Source organism: Staurois parvus, unplaced genomic scaffold, assembly GCF_062004578.1.
Source record: "Staurois parvus isolate SC_StPar_1 unplaced genomic scaffold, SC_StPar_1.0 ptg000321l, whole genome shotgun sequence".
NCBI classification, from domain to species: Eukaryota; Metazoa; Chordata; class Amphibia; order Anura; family Ranidae; genus Staurois; species Staurois parvus.
This window is the reverse complement of record NW_028318117.1, coordinates 135,650-154,753: the sequence shown is the minus strand read 5'-3', so window position 1 is coordinate 154,753 and position 19,104 is coordinate 135,650. Positions and strand designations below refer to the sequence as shown.

Sequence of the window (19,104 nt, the reverse complement as noted above, 5' to 3'; positions counted from 1 at the left end):
GTGATGCTGGGCGTTTTCAGAAGCTGCATCTCTTCAGATGTAACAGGAATTCCATACATCAGAATGCAAAATGATAGCCGGCCAGGAACAAGTTCTATTCAATTGTGTTTTGCACAATGCACAGCACTTTTTCCTCTTCAGAGTTTTAAAATAAAAATGTTATAACCAGTCATCCTAGTTATAATATGGGTGAGGCAGGGGATTAAGGTGGTCTAGGGCAGTGTTTTTCAACCTTTTTTGTGCAAAGGCACACTTTTTTCATGAAAAAAATCACGAGGCACACCACCATTAGAAAATGTTAAAAAAATTTACCTCTGTGCCTATATTGACTATATATAAAGTAATTCTCTTGAATAGGAATCAAACACAAAGAAATTATTTTATAATTACTTTATTATGAAATAATAAAGTATTTTATAATTGTTCATATTTCTGTTTACTTACTCAGTGCGAAACCTGGGCCTGTTTGGCTGAACACAAAGCTGATATTCTGTCAGGAATCGAATAATTAATCCCCCCTATTGTAATTCATCCCCCATATAGTAATTCATCCCCCATATAGTAATTCATCCCCCCTATAGTAATTCATCCCCCATAGTAATTCATCCCCCCTATAGTAATTCATCCCCCATAGTAATTCATCCCCCATATTAAGTCCCCAAGCCCCCCCTGTGTCAATTCACTTACCTTTGCTCCGCGCGTTCCTCTCGCCGTTCCGGTGTAGCATGAAAATCTGTCTCCTATGAGGATCTGTCCCCCTCGACGTATCTGCGCATGTGCCAGTTTCAGGCATTAGCAGCCGATCGGCGATCTCCGGCACATGCGCAGATACGTTGAGGGGGACAGATCATCCTGACAGTATCACGCTCCGCGGGCCGGATTAAAAGGTCCGCCGGGCCGTAGTTTGCCCATTGCTGTTCTAATGATTGGTCTATTTGTGAGCCGAGGCCACATGTTACGGATGAAATTGCAATTTTTCCCACGGCACACCAGACAATATCTCACGGCACACTAGTGTGCCGCGGCACAGTGGTTGAAAAACGCTGGTCTAGGGGAATAGGAGGCAGTGTAGAAGAGGACAGGAGCATAGAGGAGGATAAGGGGGGCTCGGGAAGAGCCAGATGGGATAGTGTGGTTAAGTACTCGCTAGCGGGACTGCTGTACCTTCAGCCGAAAGAGTAAAGGCCAGTAGAACTAGGCCTTCCTGGAGGCCTCCTGTTTTATTTTGGGTGTAGAGAATAAGGTCTTTCTTACAGAGTTTCATCAACCTTGCACAGCCCAAGAGTAATTGAAGTGTGGGAGGGCTGGGGTGTAGTACCTTTCCATTTTGAGGAAGTGCCAGAGGATAGATTAAGGGGGGTTTGAGGAATGATAAAGAAAAAAAAGAGAAGGGTGGATCGTCTGGTAAGTTTTTAATGTCTGTAAATTTCTCTTGGGGCAGAACCAGAATATGTGAAGGAGTTATGATGCCAATAAGTGTCTGTAATATCCATGTTCAATGTATGAAGAATGGACTGGCTATATCATCTAATCCCTAATACACCATTTATGAAGTGTTTTGCATATTTCTTTTTTCTGATGGCCTTCTTGGTTATCAGTCGTTTAGATTCTGAGTTGTCATGATTACTGGTTTATTGATTCAAATGTTTATTTTCCAGGTGAAGATCAGAATAAAGAAACACTGCAGGATGTGGAGGATGAAAATCAGTGAGACATTAAAAGCCAAGAAGAGACCCTCTCTAACCAACTGCCCCTTCCCTCCAAATATCCCGTCTCACTCTGAGGACCATCAAAATTTGACTTTTACACTGGTTCTCAGGATTTAGGTTCCTGCCCAGTTGGGTGTATCATTTTTACACAGTTTAAGAATTCTAAAAGGCAAGAGTGAATGACTGTGGATTTTGCTGCTGCCAGCCATCTTAGGTTCTTTTAAGACACTAACAGGACTGCATAGAGGCTTTTTCAGCATTAGTTTGTCTCCGTGCCATCCAGCACTATAACCTCTTAGAAACACATAGAACAAGCAAAAGACGTTACTCCGTAGGGCAGACCAGAGTCAATCGCACTGTAGAATTTGTGTGGTGGCTTTTTTTTATTTTCTAAATGTTTGAAACTGAACTTCATTCTGTTGTTTAAAATGTGGTTAGAGCTTGATGTTGCAGATTGCTTCAGAATGTCCTTGTAGTGGTTTTTGCTGTAAAAGTGTTTTCAAAACTGTGCAAAAATGTCGCTGAAAACTCTGGTGCTGGTATCACGTCAACAATCCGTGTTTATTCATTCTTGCCTCCTTTTTACTTTCCCTCCTCAGAGCAGGTTAGCATTGGAGCTGGTGTTGAATAGCCTGCATGCGTGTTTAAATTTTTTGTTTTTCTATCTTTCCCCCCTCTGCCCTCCTTTTCTCTTGCTCTCAACCTCTTTTGTTCAGTATGTGTAACTTGAAGCTAATTTGTACTACTGGATATCTGACTGGAGCCACAGATACAGAATCTGTCATTGTTCTTACTGAAACACAGCATGGAATTAACATTAAACTTAAATAAACAAAACCTAAATTAAAAATGCCAAATATTACCGTTACTTGATCTCTTATTGTCTGTGTAAAGATATTGTATTAGTAGTCAAAGTAGCCTTAAGGACCAGCTTTCATTTTTGTTTTTCCTATATCCCTGTGACAAAAATGATTCATCCAAAACTGTCTTAACATCAAAGGCCAAGTTCATCTTTTGAAAAGAATTGATTGTGCAGGTAAGGGACCTCCATAGGTTAAATGCTGTGCAGCAGAGAAGAATGTTGCTTAGTTTAAATGACATGCCTGTAGGTCTTGAGTGGCATCCCCAAAGCCTGGCTGAAGAATCCCATTGTAAACGATCACCCCATCCCGCTTAGAAGTGAAGACACCAATATGCTGAGCGCTTTTCCCCAGCACCCCAGGAGCAAGCACTTCCCCTTGATCACAGCGTGGCAGAGTGCACTGTGTATGCATGGGTTTTGAACAAGGGGGAGTGCCAGCTTTTGTGATACTGGAGGTGAACACTTAACATATAGGGTGCATCCTAGCTTCTAGGCAGGACGGAGCTAATCAATTACAATGGGAATTTTTTTGACTGAGCTTTGGGGATGCTGCTCATGGCCTACAGGTATGGCTTTTAAATTTAAACATTTTTTTTATTTTTAACTTACTGGTCCCTTGCATGGACATTTTTATGCAAAAGATGAACTTTGGCTTTTAAATAAATTCTCTGGTGAAAACGAATATTGGTCTCGGCACATAACTTGGTGGGCTTCTTCCTTTACCCCCAGAGCTCCCTGCTTTTCATAGGAGCTGCCCTGTTAGCAGCGCCATCTGTTGGTGAATCCTAGTTTGTGTTTGTCCACTTAATTTGCATAGCACTGTTAACAGAAAAGAAGGGGCCTTGGTGTCTTCGGGGGGACGGGGGGGGTCTACAGGTTTTTTTTTTTCTATACTGTGCTAAGAACATCTGTTCCATTTTCTCCCCTCCCCCCTCCAAGAAGACGCTTTTTTAGTGGGATGTGTTTTTCCACAGAACAGCCTTTTTGTTGGCTAAACCTTTTCAGTCCATCCGTTTACCAGAGGTTGGTGATGGTAAAGATGTCACCAGTTTATTGTAAACAAATTGGCTGGATGAGAATTGTCCTATTCACCTACCGTATAGTCACTGTGTATGTGATGGGTCCACTGCAGCTGTGTTTTTTCGAATAACATCTGTGTGGTTGTGTTCTATTTTTGGCTTAACATAGCAGAAAACGGCAGATATGCTCACTGCTTGCTACATGAGTATTTAAACATTCTTGAGAATTTGCCAAACCATGTCATTTTATTGAAGTATTGATTGTTGGAGGGAGTACAATAGATCAGTAGAGTAACGGCTTAGCTTTTAGTCTCTCAATGGTGTATTTTTTTTTTTTCAAGATACAATATTGCCCAAGTGTAATTGGCTTCATAAAAAATAAAGACATCCATAAAGTAACTATTTCACTTTTATTTTGTCAGAAAACCAGTTTTTGTCTTTAGGACACTTTGGTAATGTGTGTTCTGTATTATGGAAAAGGAAAGCTGTCTTGGAGAGGTATGATGGCTGCCTGTGCTGACCAGTCTTTGAAAATGCTAACTGCTTGGCTTTTGTGCCTATCCTCCCTCAGTACACTGAATCGAAGGCCTGGAACACGCATGCAGATAAGGACTTCTGGCAGACTTTTTTCTGGTCTGTGCAGTATAGCAGGGTCATGACTCTGAAGTTTTGAAAGCAGTGGGTCAATGGAAGTCAGGCAGTTGGTGCCTTTTAGGCCAACTCTGGCAGCTGCCATATGTCTCTCTGTACAGGAATACTTAAATCATTAATACAATGTTTTCACTTAAATACATAAGATTTCAGTTGGTTCTGTCTGTTTAAAGTGTCACTAAAAGCAAAACTTTTATTTTTTACATTTTGGATCAAGTGGAGTTGGATTAGAATTCTTGTCTGTGCCCCAATTAGGGATATTCATCCTCCTTTTATTTGTCAAAATGAAAAAGAAAATACCAAATTTTGGGTTAATATTAGAAGAAGAAATCTTCCAATAGTGACACCCCTGGAATTCCCTTGCTTTGGAGGGATTTCCTCTCACTTCCTGTTTGTGTAAGAAAGTGACTCGAAATCTCCCCAAATAGGACACAAATGGCAAAAAACTGACACGGGTTGTAACCCTCCCTTACTCTAGCCAAAATGGAAAAAAGTTTTGTGTTTGGTGATCCTTTAAGACTTGTGGTTAATAATGGCTTAATTGACCTGGGAGTGCACATAAATTCTGCAACATCTGTGATTGTGATGTTTCCTATGAGCAGCTGCCAATTTGCAGTAATCTGAACACCATGCAGATATAAAGGACACATCAATGCAGCTTTGTATTTATTAATACATTTTTAAATGAATACCTGAATTTGACCTGGTATTTGAGCTTTGCAGTCCCTGTACAGCAGATATGTTTAGCTGTTTGCTTGGAGTTCAGCTACAGAGAAGCATGAAGGCTGCTGAAAATGCAAGTCCCATTTAGTTACTTGCCAAGAACAAGCATGCAGCTAGTGATGTTAAAGGCAAGTCAACTCCTGACCTACCTATTTTTCATCTCTTATAAAAATCCACTGTCAATGCTTTTTATTTCAAACTGCCAAAGACACAACACATATTAACAGGAATTTCAAATGTGACAGCCCTGTATTTTCTTAGCAAAGGATTCCTTAAGAACTGAGTCACAAAGGAATGTGCAGTGCAATTTCAAACCTATTCATTTTGAATGGGTTAAAATTGCATGGTGTCAAGTGTAGTGCACTTTTAAACCACCACCTGTCTGGCCGTTGTATATAAATGGCTGGACAGTGGCAGTGCAGGGTCGGGTGGCTGTTTATAAACAACCTCCCAGCACCCTGCTTGTGCGCGCTCCCTGGGAGCGCGCAGCACCGAGATCTGGTGCCCGCTGTACGCTCCAGACACAGCGGAACACCGATCATTGGACGGGACCAATCGTGATCACTGATCACATGCAGAGTAGTAAGCAAGATGTCATTTGTGACATCATTGCTTACTACGTGTGAAATCTGGGAATGATCAGAGGTCACATGGTACAAGGCTATTCACAACAGCCTTGTACCATGTGACAAGCTGTGACCAATCACAGCTCACTCAGTAGTTCTCAATGGCTGCAAGAATACAGCTAGAGAGGAGAAATGATTGCTTTTACACCCATAAATCGGTGTAAAACAAATCACTCCCCCACAAGTAGTACAGTGTCACCATGGTGACAGTATGTAAAAAAGTTTAAAAATTATAATTTTTGGTTAAACTAATTTGGGTTATTTTTTTTTTACTAAAAATATATCAATAAATTTTGGCCAAGACTTATGATGAAATACCATTAATTTGCAAAATTTTATAAAACACTTTTTTAAAAAAATTTTGGACTTTTAATTTACATAGCAAAAAAAATAAAAATCCCAGTGGTGAATAAATACCACCAAAATAAAGTTTTATCTGTCGCAAAGAAATGCTAAATTCATATGGGTACAGTGTTGCATGACCGCGCAATTGTCATTCAAAGTGTGATAGCACTGAAAGCTGAAAATTGGCCTGGGCAGGAAGGGGGTAAAAGTGTCCAGATTTGAAGTGGTTAAAACACAAACCGTATCCTGTGGTACAAAGTACTGTGTGATTTGGTGCAGGCAAACACTGCATTGTGATCTGTGTTTAGGGTGTTTGTACATTATTTATTTATTTTTTTTTTTACACCATGCAGATTGCAAAAGCAGCATGTTTTTGCATGCAGGCTGAATGGCACAGGATGCACATTGTTCCTGTGTGATTTCAGATGCAGGCATGGCATGAACTGGCCCTTCGTGTGAGTTCTAGCTTAGTTGCTTTATTGAATTCTATGTGAGATTTGGGCTTTCAGATCTCCCTGGCTGCATATGAGTTGTCAGGTGGCTTGTGTGTGACAGAATGGAGCAGTATCATTGAGGCAGGGGCTTCCAGTATCATTGACGCAGGGGCTTCCAGTGTCTGTGTACCTTCATTCTATGATTCTAATAAAGGTGAACCTGTGAGGATTGTACAGTCAGCAGGGATCACAAGTGGTGATTGTAGATGTATATTGCTGTGGGTACATATATTCAAGTTCAGCAAGAACTGGCTGAATTTCAATTTCTGTGTACCTCTTGGTGTCTAACATGCCTGCTGGAAAAGCAACAATCAGCTGTTGCAACACCTAACAATTTATTCTGACAGGAGGGAGAACCCCTGTCAGATTACAATAGGTTGTGTGGATGTGGGAATCTGAGGTTATTTTCATTCACCCCACTGGGTCGGGAAAAAAAACCCGCTTAAACAGGGACTTGTTGGACTGCTGAGACATTGGTATGTCCACACACAGTAGTATGCCTATGCTGCAGCTTACTGCTGGAAAAGTGGCTGTTTGTACTCATGCTATGGATCAATAAAGGCTCGTGCACACAGGTGTTTGAGGTACAAGTATGCTTTAGTAAGGGAACATTTTGGTGTAGGCGGGGCATTCAGCCAGCCATATGAGCCTTTAGACAGTTAGTGTTACTAAACCCACAACAGTCAAATCAGTCTCTTTATACAGTAAAGCATGCTTGTTATACTCACTGGAGTAAGGGGTTAATCCTCCACCTGGTATAAAAAGGCTGTTTGCTCCTGACTGCTCTGATCCTCTCCTTTCTACTGTCCCCAATCCATCTAAGAATGTAGAGCGTGACTCCTAGAACGCTGTACTAGCAGCAGTTTTGGTGTGTATGGCTAGAGTTTTCTTTTTTCTTGGGGGGTGCATGTGATCAGCACAGAGCCAATTGCCACTGTCCAGATGAAGGGTCAGGGGTGATGCAGCCTCATCGGACAGTCAGAGCAGAATGAAGACTCCTACAAGATTTAACCAGTGCTTGGCTGGACACTGATGGAAGTCACAAGACTGCTATAGACTGCTGATGAGGAAAGGTATTTAGCAATTTATATTTACTAAAACAATTGCATTTCCATGTTGTGTGTACTGTGGGAGACCAGATATGGTGAATGCAGGGTCTGGGGTTTAGGAACACTTTAACAAGAGTAAGCCTTTTGACATATATCCTTTGACTGAACATTTAATGCACTTTGCTAATTTAATAAAATTGCATGTCCCAGGTCAGTTACTTGCTAGCTAGTGAAACCAGCATGGGGGTGGTGAAGGTAAAAGACTAAATTCACAGCAATGTCCAGTGTCAGTTGGTGGTCTATTTGCCTATAACCACTCATCTGAGCAATCTGATTCTTGCCCATGCTTCTAAAAACTGGGAGTGCACACTATTGATTCAGATCATTAATCAACTTATTCTCACACAGCCAGCTCCACTGCTGTTCACATGTAACCACTCCTTTGAACAGTTCAATGCAAATAGAGCCTCCACCGTAGCTCTGGACTTGGCCATTTGACTGTAGTACCACCTCAATCCTCACTTTCAATCCCAAGTCTGTAAGCCAAAAGTTTGAACAATCTTTTTAAAGATGTGTTAATGTTACAGCCTTCAAATTTCCAATTGATTGCAGAGAAGTCTGCGGTTTCCACCCATTGTCTTTCAGAATGTAGTTCACTGGCATCCTCAGTGCTGTTTTAAAAATAAACAGTGCAAATTACTATAATGGAAACTGATGCAACAGTTCAAATGTATCTACGGCCTGTTTTCCTTGTTCAGATAGAATGTGTAAGGGATTGTTTACACTTGGGGGGAGAGGGGGTGTAAAAACCTATGGTTGAGCCATGTTTTACTGCCCTCTAATAGCTCCCCTTTAGCTGGGAAGCGGTGCATACATGCTGTGACAGGAATCTCACCATCCATCAATTGCTCTCTGAAAAGATTTCCACACTTTGATTCAAGTGTAAACGAGGCTTAAAGTGGTTGTAAAGGCTCAAGGTTTTTTTGTTTTTTTTTTTAACCTTCATGCAATCTATCCATGAAGGTAAATAACCTGGCTGCAGAAGCTCCCCTAGCCCCCCTAATACCTAAGCTCCTCTTGATCCAGAAATGTGCACTGGAGTCTCAACTATCCTAGGACTCCCTCATCTCATTGGTTGAGACAGAAGTGGGAGCCATTGCGCTGCTCTGTAAAACCACTGCACACAGCAGGTAAGTATAGACTTTTTTTTTTCTATAGAAAGAAAAAGCCTTTAGAATCACTTTAAGGCTAGGGTCACACCGATGCTGGTTCAGTTATGCAGAAACGCACTACAGTCCATTTAACATGCTTTCCTATGGATCTTGTTCACATTTGTGCTTTTAAAAAAAACAAAAAGTTATGGACTTGCCTGCACCAGGTTGCGGTTTTGGTTCTATAAATTGCAATGGAAGCGCATCAAACACAGTGCCTGCTTTTTGCTGGTTTCTCCTGCATTACAGCAGACATCTCACAAAAACGGGTGAAAAGAAACGCATCAGTTGTAAGCTGCATAGGAGTGATCCTAGCCTAAGGGTTAGAACTCGTGTCAATGTTTTAGTGCTAGCTTATGTTCCCTCTGAGATTCTGAAATAGAATCTTTTTAATAATATTTTTTTGAGGGAGGGGGGGGGGTGAGAATATGTTTAAGGAAGAGGGAAATTCTCCCCCCTACAATGAAAACTTGGGGTTTAGATGTACTTTAAATTAGAGTGTGCTGCTTCTGCTGCAGATCTCTGATTTAATGCATCCTGTAGAAAGGTACTTTAACAACCTTGTTTTTGATAGCTGTATTTTGTAAAGTGACAGTGTTCATTGGTGTGAGTTTATACAAATATATGTGATGTATAACTCTCAAGGATTAGTCCTCTTCTCTCCATTTCATCACTAGGTTTAGCAGTAAAAAAAAAAATAAAGCACACAACTGAAAAATATTACCTATAAGCCCCACTGCCTAGATACATAGGCAATTGTAGAAGCGAGTGTAAACCCTAGGAGTTATTTCTGATGTCTCAGTCTGCACAGGCCAGATACCTGGTGGTCATGTTTCCACTCTCTAGTGTGGCATAAAACAAGTATGCAGATCAGGACTTGACTGAAAGTGATAGTTTCTGAAGCCAGAGGGATCATATAAAGTGCCAGGCTGCTACCATATTCAGACCCCTACGTGTTTCTTACAGCAAAGGTTTGCTTTAATGATACCTCATGGCTCCGCCCTTATGAAAAAAAAAAACCCATCTAACTGTGCCAGCTGACTACCACCATGTTTAGGACTCAAGAGGAAAGTAGGCTCTCAATCGCCTACATCTTCCTAAAGGATACTACTGAACACCATTTTCAACTGATCTTGATTTGAAGCTGTGCCCAAAAATGCAAAGCACTAATCTTGAGTATTTCCAGGGGTCTACCTGGCTCTATTGTCCCTTTACTGACTTACCTCATTCTACACTATGTCTACAGGTGGAGTCAGCCATCTGGTAAGAGGAAAGGCTTTTGCGTCCTCATATAAGAACATCCAGAAAGCAGAACCTAGAGCAACACCATTGTGCCATCACCAACACTCAATCCAAATCTGTGACCAGCAGTGCCTTAGATCTCGCACAGCAGCTACAGCTATAAAGCTTTAGGCACAGGTGTGCCTCAGTACCCTCAGGTACAAGAAAACTCACTGCTCTTTTTTTGGGAGGCTGTGAGTACAAAAGGTAGATTGTCATGTCTATGAGAATTACTGAACATTTAGGCCTCATGCACTCGGCATGTTTTGCTACACTTAGAAGCCTTTCTTCCTGGCAGCAGTGTTTTGACAGAAAAAAAAAAAAAAGCTACTTCTAACAATGTGCAACACGTTTAAAAGCTTCAAGCATTTGAGTGTTAATTCATGTAATTAGCCATAATAATAATTTATTCTGACCAATTAAATGAACACTCAATTATGAAATGTGCATGCACATTTACAGTTGTCAAGTGTTTTCTTTCTGCCAAAGCCCTGCTGTTCCTGGATGCACTGGCAGTGGGTTTTTTCTTCCTGTAATTCCTCTGAAAGGTTCTGTGTGTATGGACACCTAGACTAACATAGGGAGCATTTACAGTCAGAGGTCTTATACATGTGCCTCATAACATAGCAAAGTATTTTTTTTTAATTCAGGTCCACTTTAAAAATGATACCACACCACCATTCTCCTTTCATATTACAATTAAATCAGAGCTCCAGTCACCATAGTGTTTTTTTCCTAAAAGTACCCCCATGATTGGCACAGATTCTACATTACCATTTGCATACTGTCCCAACTGTAATTATGTGTAACAAATGCACAATCTGTAAAAAATTACCTGATCTCAGAAGCAGGCAGGGACCAGCGTGGTTCTAAGCATCTGAAGCCCACTCTTGTCTATTTACAGGATTAGGTGGAGGTAGCTACCCAGCATGCACCTCCCGATCTCAAGCCTGTGCAGTATTGGCACTGCACGCCGCAGGTTGTTGATTGCACGTTGCCATAGCAATGGCAGCAGTGATGGAATTTCCTGCCCCGCTGTTATGGCAACCTGTCAAAAGAGAATCAGGAAACCGCTTGGACTCCTGGAATAGATGACGTCGATATCCCAGGAGTCCAAGGAAATCGCCTGATGACGACATCGCCTAGGCGGCTGGACCAGAAGTGCAGGTTTGATGTGTAGGTTTAAAAAAAAAAAAAAAAAAAACCCAGGTCCTCACAGCCAGCATTGTGCTTTGACAGCTCCTTCAAAATGAACAAGCTGCCTTAACACAACACACAATAAAGCATGTGCATTAATGAATGGTACCAGAGCACCCAACTCCTCCTCTTACCTTCCCATGGCATGCAGAGTACAGAATGGCTAACGAGTAATGTTCCTGACATAGAGCAGAGTATGGCTGTTATTGCTGACCTCCTGACAATGCCAATTGCCTGGCTGTTGTAGAGACCTGCTGATGCTTAACAAGGATACAGATCAGGAAAATCAATGTACCCTCAGAAGTCCTGGTCATTGATCTGAAGCCAAAGAATTGGTATGACAGCCAGGCAGCAAGCGAACAATAGCAATCTTTATGTTTCACTCATACATTTCCTTTAAGGAAGAAATCCACCTTATGCAAGAAATAATAAATGTGCCTATATTGTGAAAAGCAAAATCATGCATCTATTATTTTATTTGAATTGGAGCCTGCACTTTGAATGTAGTTCTGTGGCCCCTGCAGACTCTTCCTCCAGATCAGGTCCATACTTCAGTAAGGACCTTCAAGGGGTTGTACAGGCTCAAGGATTTTTATCTTTATGCATGAAGGTGAAAAACGTTTTGTTGCAGCTCCTCCACTAATACTTAACTGAGCTGCATCGCAGTCCAGTGATGTGCACGAGAACAGCAGCGGGAGCTATTGGCTGTCAATAACAGCCAGTGAGCCAATGAGGAGAAAGAGGGGTGGGGCCAAGCCACAGCTCTGTGTGTGAATGGACACACAACTCGGGAGCGAGTCTGCTTGGGTGCCCCCATAGCAAGCATCTTGCTTTGAGGGGACAGATGCACCAGCAGGGGACCCGAGAATAGGACGATGGGGCTGCTCTGTACAAAAGCACTGTACAAAGCAGGTACGTATGACATGTTTGGGTTTTTTTTTAATTGCCTTTATCCTGGTTCACACTGGTGTGACTTTTCATGCAATTTGACAGTTTCAAATTGCATGACAAGTCGCACCCTACTGTCCACAATGGAACCTGTCAAATCGGTGCGACTCCAACCTTGTGGTGCCGCACTAATTTAAAAAAAAGATTACTGCACTCATTTTGCGATTTCAGATGCAACTTGCATAGACATCTGTGCATGAAGGCACACAGATTTAAGCCAAGTCGCACTGACGTGGGTTTGAAATGGTGCGACTTCAAGTGAAGTCACATGATTTCAAAGTCGGCTTCGGTGTGAACCAGGCTTAATATCACTTTCAGTTCTGGAGCTGGAGGAAGCATCGTTTGAAACTAGAACTGGGTCAGATTTTCATCAGCTTACTCAGAATGTCAGTGCAAAGAACAGCAAGTCAGTGACAAACTAGTCACTTTAAAGTGATAAAAGGTAAACCAATTTATAATTCTTTTAAATGGTTCCAACAGCTGACATCATCATATTATTAGAATACATTTTTATCTGGCCTGTATGTGACCAATGCAATGTGAGGATTCTTACCACTTAGATATCGCAGGGTAACCCAGGATAAGAGGTTATTTGGTTGTTGTCTCTCAGGACAAAGCTCCTTGTGTGTTTATTACCTGCCAAAGTAGCAGGAAAGTTGATTGGATTTAAGGGGAAAAGTCATCCTAAATAACTTTAATTAGGAGGCACTTTCTATGAAACTAAACTCTCACAAACGAATTGGGTTTCCATAACTGCTATAACATTTATTTGGACCAGAGGTGTCAGAGGTTTTCAGGTCCCCCTTCTCATCTTGGAGTTAAATAAACTGTGCAGAATGATTTAGGTGACCTAGGCCAGCGTCTGCCCCTGCACAAGCATGTTACATAACACAGTGACTTCCTGGCTTAAAGTGTTACTAAACCCAGGACCCTGCATTCACTATATCTGGTCTCCCACAGTACACAGGACATGGAAATGTAATTATTGTAGTAAATATAAACTGCTAAATACCTTTTCTCATCAGCAGTTAGAGCAGTCTTGTGACTTCTACATGCTTTAACCAGTGATCTGCTGGGCACTGATATTAGGAGTTTGCATTCTCTATGAGGCTGCCGGACCCCTGACCTCTGTCTGGAGAGTGCTGACTGGCCCTGTGTTGATCACATGCACTCTGCCAAGAAAAAAAAAAAAAATAGCATACACACCAAACTGAGCATGTGCAGCTTGCCCCCAAGGCTCTGTTCTATCAGGAGATGGATTGGGGACAGTAGAAGAAGGGGATGATCAGAGAAGAGAAGATCAAACATCTTTTCTTTTCTACACAATGCAGAGGATTAACCCCTTTCGTTCCACAGTAAGCATAACAAGCATGCTTTACTGCATATACAGACTGATTTTACTGTTGTGGGATTAGTAACACTTTAACAATACTTACACGAACGTTGAATAAAACAGGCGTTCTGACAACGCACACAAAGCAGAGAATAGCTTGGAGTCAAATGTTTTGTCCTCTTCACTTGCCATAGCAACGAGTTCTTTCACTTGCTTTGGGTGAATCTTGTTACAGTAGAGATCATTCACAGCTCCTTCTGTTTCCTAAACTCAGAAATATTAATAGGTGTTAATTGTTAACACATATCTTTAAAAATATATTTGGTTGTAATAAATCGATTACATTCAACATTTAGTGCCTGTTTTGATCAGCTCCAGATTTTTTCTGGCATCAGTTTGACTTCAATTTTAGACTTCTCTATAATTCAGAATTCATTGACAGGTGCATTTTATCTGCAGTTGGCTGCTTTCTGACCTGCCAATGTGAATGAGCCCTTAAAGCACCACTGAATACCAATGACTGTGGGAGCTTCTTTTTTTTTTTTTTAAAGGTAAAGAAATTAAAGGTGAATGTAAGCAAACACACATTTTTTTTAAACCTTTTTTTTCTGTATAGAGTAAAAATATAAATGCCACCAAAAGAAAGCTCTGTGTCTTTTAAAGAAATATATAAATTGTCATTGTCAATCAAATTATCACAGCATTAAACAAAAGCCTTGTAATGAAAGGCTCTATACAGACTAGTACTCAAATGGTTAAACTGGACCTAGCTCCAGATATATAAAACTGCACATTAAGTTCAAGAATGCCATGTGTGTACTACCTCCAACAGAGATCACATTACTCCCACTTACAATTCCTTCATCCACTCTCTCCAGCACCATTTTTGTTCTGACATTATCTAGGGCCAACATCTATTTCCTGGACTGAAATGCCAGCTCAGAGATAAATTCCAGTGTCTGTGCAGTTCTTGTCTGTGTTCACAGATGTCTGACACAGATCTGCCCCTGCTGCTGCTCCTTGACTTGCTACAAAGTAATATAGAAGCTAACACAGCCTATGATTGGACAATGGAGGAGCAGCAGCAGCATGATGTACACATTACCTTCTGCTTTTTTTTATAAATAAGTTACCACATAATCTCTGTTCTCAGCTCAGGGACTTAAACATGGTATACGTGTTCAGTTTTTTTTTTGTTCAACCAGCAGGTCGAATGAAAAAACAAACCTGCATCAACACAACAATGGGTAATGTAGAGATCTCTCTCGATGAGCTATTGTAATCCCATCAGTATACACTAATCAGTGCTGCAGCCATTAGTGGAAAGTGCTGATCGAATGCTGGATTGCAAGCATGACTGTTTGACAGAAGCCAGTCAGCGGTATACACAGACTGAAAGTCGGCCAGTCTTCCCAGTGAATGGTTGTGCAGGAAGGGGTGTGTGTCAGAAGTCTGATCATTGGAGGACATGCTCTCATAGCATAGCCAGAAAACTGACCACGCTGAGATGGATGTGCTCTAGTGCAGTGGTCGGCAAGCTGCGGCTCTTTACACTCTTTAATGCGGCTCTTCTGTGTGCCGGGCGCCCGCTCCCCTCCCTCCTCTCGGGCAGCCGCCCCAAAATTCAGGACTCTGCAGCTAGCCCAGCAATGGGCAAACTACGGCCCAGCGGACCTTTTAATCCGGCCCGCAGAGCGTGGCAAACATTGGCTGTCAGGATGTAGGCGGGGCAGCGTGACGAACTCCTCTCCTCTCGCAGTCCGCCCTGAAGACCGGAGCGGCACGGGAACACGGCGAGAGGAACGCGTGGAGCAAAGGTAAGTGAATTGACACAATATGTTTGCCAAAGACATGTTTGCCAAGCATGTCTTTGGAGTGTAGGAGGAAACCGGAGTACCCGAATGAAACCCAGGCAGGCACAGGGAGAATATGCAAACTCTAGGCAGGAGGTGCCGTGGCTGGGATTCGAACCAATGACCCGAGTACTGCCAGGCGGAAGTGCTAACCATTTAGCCACTGTGCTGCTCAATACAGTCTTCATGGGGGTTATACACAAACTGCATGGTGTAAAATTTGGTGCAGGTCTGTATAGAACCCAATCAGTTTCCAGGTTTTATTGTCAAAGCTTTTAGCTGTACTTCTATGGATCACAGGAGTGCTGTTAGTTCTGCACTCCTTTGACCCATTTTCAGCTGACAGCTCACTAAAGCCCACTGTTGGCTGACATCACAGAGCCAGTCCAGGCTGGGGAAGGATCACAACCATATGGTTGGGTTCCACCCCAGAGCCTGGACGGACACCTGGCTCAGCCTCTCAGTGAGCTGCTGAGAGCCTGAGCCAGCCACTCCCTCCCCCTCCATAGCCCATCGCTCCTTTGAGCATGGAGGGGGGGTGGCAGAGCACAGAGCAGTAACTGTCAGTCACCACTCTCTGCACACAGCAGTGGTGAGAACTTAGCGATCAGCAGTCATGTGACTGCTGAGTTTTCACCCTTAGAGCCGGCAGGGGACAGATGCAGCATCAGAGCAATGCTACATCCACCCAAGAATGATTTTTTTTTTTACCATACTTCTCTTTTAATTGAACAAGCTGAGGTTAGAAGCTAATTGGCTACCATGCACAGCTGCACCAGATTCTGATCCAGCTGCAGTTTTAGTAAATCTCCCCCTATGTATCTCCCCTCCATGGGCCTAAATCCTAAGATAATGTCTGAATCTGCATAGAATAAATAAGAGCATGTGTTCTGCAAAATTTGGTCCAAGCCACCTTTTTTCTGCTGTTATGCTGTGTGAAAACAGGAATACCTTCTGACTGAATCAACTCAAGGTGTGATAGTTAATCAGATAAACTGCTGGGAAATGGATTTTATTTATTCTTTGCTGAAACACTTTGTTCTCAGTGCAGAGTATTTTTACATAGTTAAGACTGGCAACAGATGGGGAGATCTCACATCCTTACTGAGATAGCCTTGCCCTGAAACCCACTATTTTGCTTCCTGACTCACTATATGATCTTTTAACATACACTGGACTAAAGATCCATTCCCTTTATAAGACGGGGGAAAGAAACAACGTTTAAAGCCCAATTAAACCCTAAGTTTTAAGCCCCACTTTTTATTTTTTAATTATACTTTTTTTTCAAACTGTAATTGTTATTAGACAAGTGCAATATTAAACAGATAAACACTGCTCCCTTCAGACTTCTGCAATGCCATCTGCAGGTGGAAGGCTTATTTGTTAGTGGTCACATGCAGGCTGGAGTCTTCATTATGTCCTAGCTAAGATAATACTTACCAGTAGTCAGCAAGGACCTGAGTTGTCAGAGATAAGCTCTCAAAGGGGAATGTGCAAGAAGGGTTTATTCATAACTGCATGCTACTTGTGTAGTTTACACCATTGCAAACTATTCTGCTTAGTAGTGTAATTTTAGTAGTGTATTTGAGCTTAGAAAATTTTCCTTTGTAATTTAGGATGAAGAAACATCATTTATAGGCCATTTATCATGTATAGTGTGCCACATTCATTTGGAGAATGGACAAGTTTTGCAGCATTCATCAAACTGGTCAAAACTTGACCTTTGCCCAACATAACCCTGTGGTCAATATCACTGTTTTCTTGAAGTTATTTTTGTCTAGCAAAAAAAAATAAATTCCCAGCTCTGAGCGTGTGGTAATGTTCAGGAATGTTTCTGTATTCAGCTTTCTGCTGGAAGCGATATAAATAGAGATGTGTGTCAGAGATGTTTAAACTTAAATCTCTGAGATCAGCTTAAAATACATACATCTGCTCTGGCCCCATAGTCTATTTCCTCTGCAAATGTGGGAAAATGGGCAAAACTGAAACTACCAAGGTAGCTTTTGGAAATAGAATACTTAACTAGCTCTCCTACAGTTCGGTCTTGTTAATACTGGACCAACTCTTACTTTTTACATGGCCTTGCCATCTGAAGGCTCAAACAATACACATCTGTATAGTGATTCTCTGAAATGGCTATGGTATAAAATGACAAGACACCAAAAAGGGTTATGATTATTTTCAATGTATGTCATAAGATGTAAACATATATTTAGAATCCTTACTGACTTCTTAGTAAACAGAGGTATGTTGTACGGCAGCACTTGCCTGAAGCACCACCATTTGTCAGAATAAAAAAAGACCAATAAAAAAAAACAAATATGATTAACTACTTGCCCTCTGGAAAGTTTTACCCCCTTTATGACGAGACCATTTTTTCTATGTGGCACTGCACTATTTTAACTGGCACGTAAAATGACAGAGTGGGGTCAGCGCATGCTGAAGCGCACAGTGTGCAGAAGTTACCAACTGTCTGCAGTCAATAGCTAAAGACCTAAAGAACTTTGTGTGGCCTTCAGATTCGCACAACAGTGTGTAGAGAGCTTCATGGAATGGGTTTCCAAGGCCGAGCAGCTGCATCCAAGTCTTACATCACCAAGTGCAATGCAAAGCGTTGGATGCCAGTGGTGTAAAGCACGCTGCCACTGGACCCTAGAGCAGTGGAGACATGTTCTCTGGAGGGACGAATCGTGCTTGTATGTTTGGCAATCCGATGGACGTGTCTGGGATTGCCAGGAAAACAGTACTTGCCTGACTACATTGTGCCAAATGTAAAGTTAGTTGGAAGGGGGATTATGGTGTGGGGTTGTTTTTTCAGGGGTTGGGCTTGGTTAGAGTGAAGGGAACTCTTAAGGTATCAGCATACCAAGACATTTTGGACAACTTCATGCTTCAAACTTTGTGGGAACAGTTTGGGGATGGACCCTTCCTGTTCAAACATGACTGTGCACCAGTGCGCAAAGCAAGGTCCATAAAGACATGGATGTTTGGGGTGGAGGAACTTGACTGGCCTGCACAGAGTCCCGAACTCAACCCAATAGAGCACCTTTGGGGTAAATTGGAGCGGAGACTGTGAGCCAGGCCTTCTTGTCCGACATCAGTGCCTGACCTCACAAATGCACTCCTGGAAGAATGGTCAAACATTCCCATAGACACACTCCTAAACATTGTGAACAGCCTTCCCAGAAGAGTTGAAGCTGTTATAGCTGCAAAGGGTGGGACAATGCAATGTTGGACCCTACGGACAAAGACTGGGATACCATTAAAGTCATCATGTGCATGTAAAGGCAGGCGGCCCAATATTTTTGGCAATATAGTGTATATTTGAAAACTGATCAATCCTGATGTACTGACTACTATCTCATTTCTTGAGGCTCTAAAATGCCAGGGCAGTACAATTACTCCCCAAATTACCCCTTTTTGGAAAGTAGACAGTCTGAGGTATTTAACAAGAGGCATGGCGAGTTTTTGGAAGTCTTCATTTTCTAAAAAATTGTAAAAAAAAAAAAAAAAAAAAAATTACAAAGTTAAAAAAAATATTTTTTCAAATTTTTTTTTTTACATACTGCCACCAGCACAATGCAGCGTCATCATTGACTGGTGTGGCGTTAATCAGGTATACTGACTGGTGACAGTATGTAAAAAAAAAATATATATATTTTTTTTTCAATTTTGTTTAACTTTTTATTTTTATTTTATTTTTTTTTACATCCTGTCATCAGAGTAGCTCAGTGTCACCATAGTAACACTTTACTACCACTCTGGGGGAGGGGGGTGATCACTGTATAAGTAATAGCTTTAGT

General features: G+C 41.7%; 2 protein-coding genes across 3 annotated transcripts in view; one reads left to right on the top strand and one right to left on the bottom strand.

Moving 5' to 3' along the window:
• Nucleotides 1–3,989, top strand: part of YWHAE (tyrosine 3-monooxygenase/tryptophan 5-monooxygenase activation protein epsilon) — a 54,333-nt gene extending 50,344 nt beyond the window's left edge. For both annotated transcript variants that reach the window (XM_089683736.1, XM_089683735.1), the window contains one exon: nt 1,659–3,989. Coding sequence is in view for 1 of the 2 variants with exons in the window: in XM_089683735.1 (XP_089539861.1) it covers nt 1,659–1,711 (53 nt within the window). In the remaining variant the exon portion in view is untranslated. The remainder of the gene's footprint in view (nt 1–1,658) is intronic.
• Nucleotides 3,982–19,104, bottom strand: part of LOC149457378 (uncharacterized) — a 39,598-nt gene continuing 24,475 nt past the window's right edge. Inside the window, exons 7-8 of the mRNA XM_089683734.1 lie at nt 13,552–13,712; nt 3,982–8,149 (exon numbers count right to left, since the gene is read on the bottom strand). Coding sequence (XP_089539860.1) covers nt 7,990–8,149; nt 13,552–13,712 — 321 coding nt within the window. The 3' untranslated portion in view covers nt 3,982–7,989. The remainder of the gene's footprint in view (nt 8,150–13,551; nt 13,713–19,104) is intronic.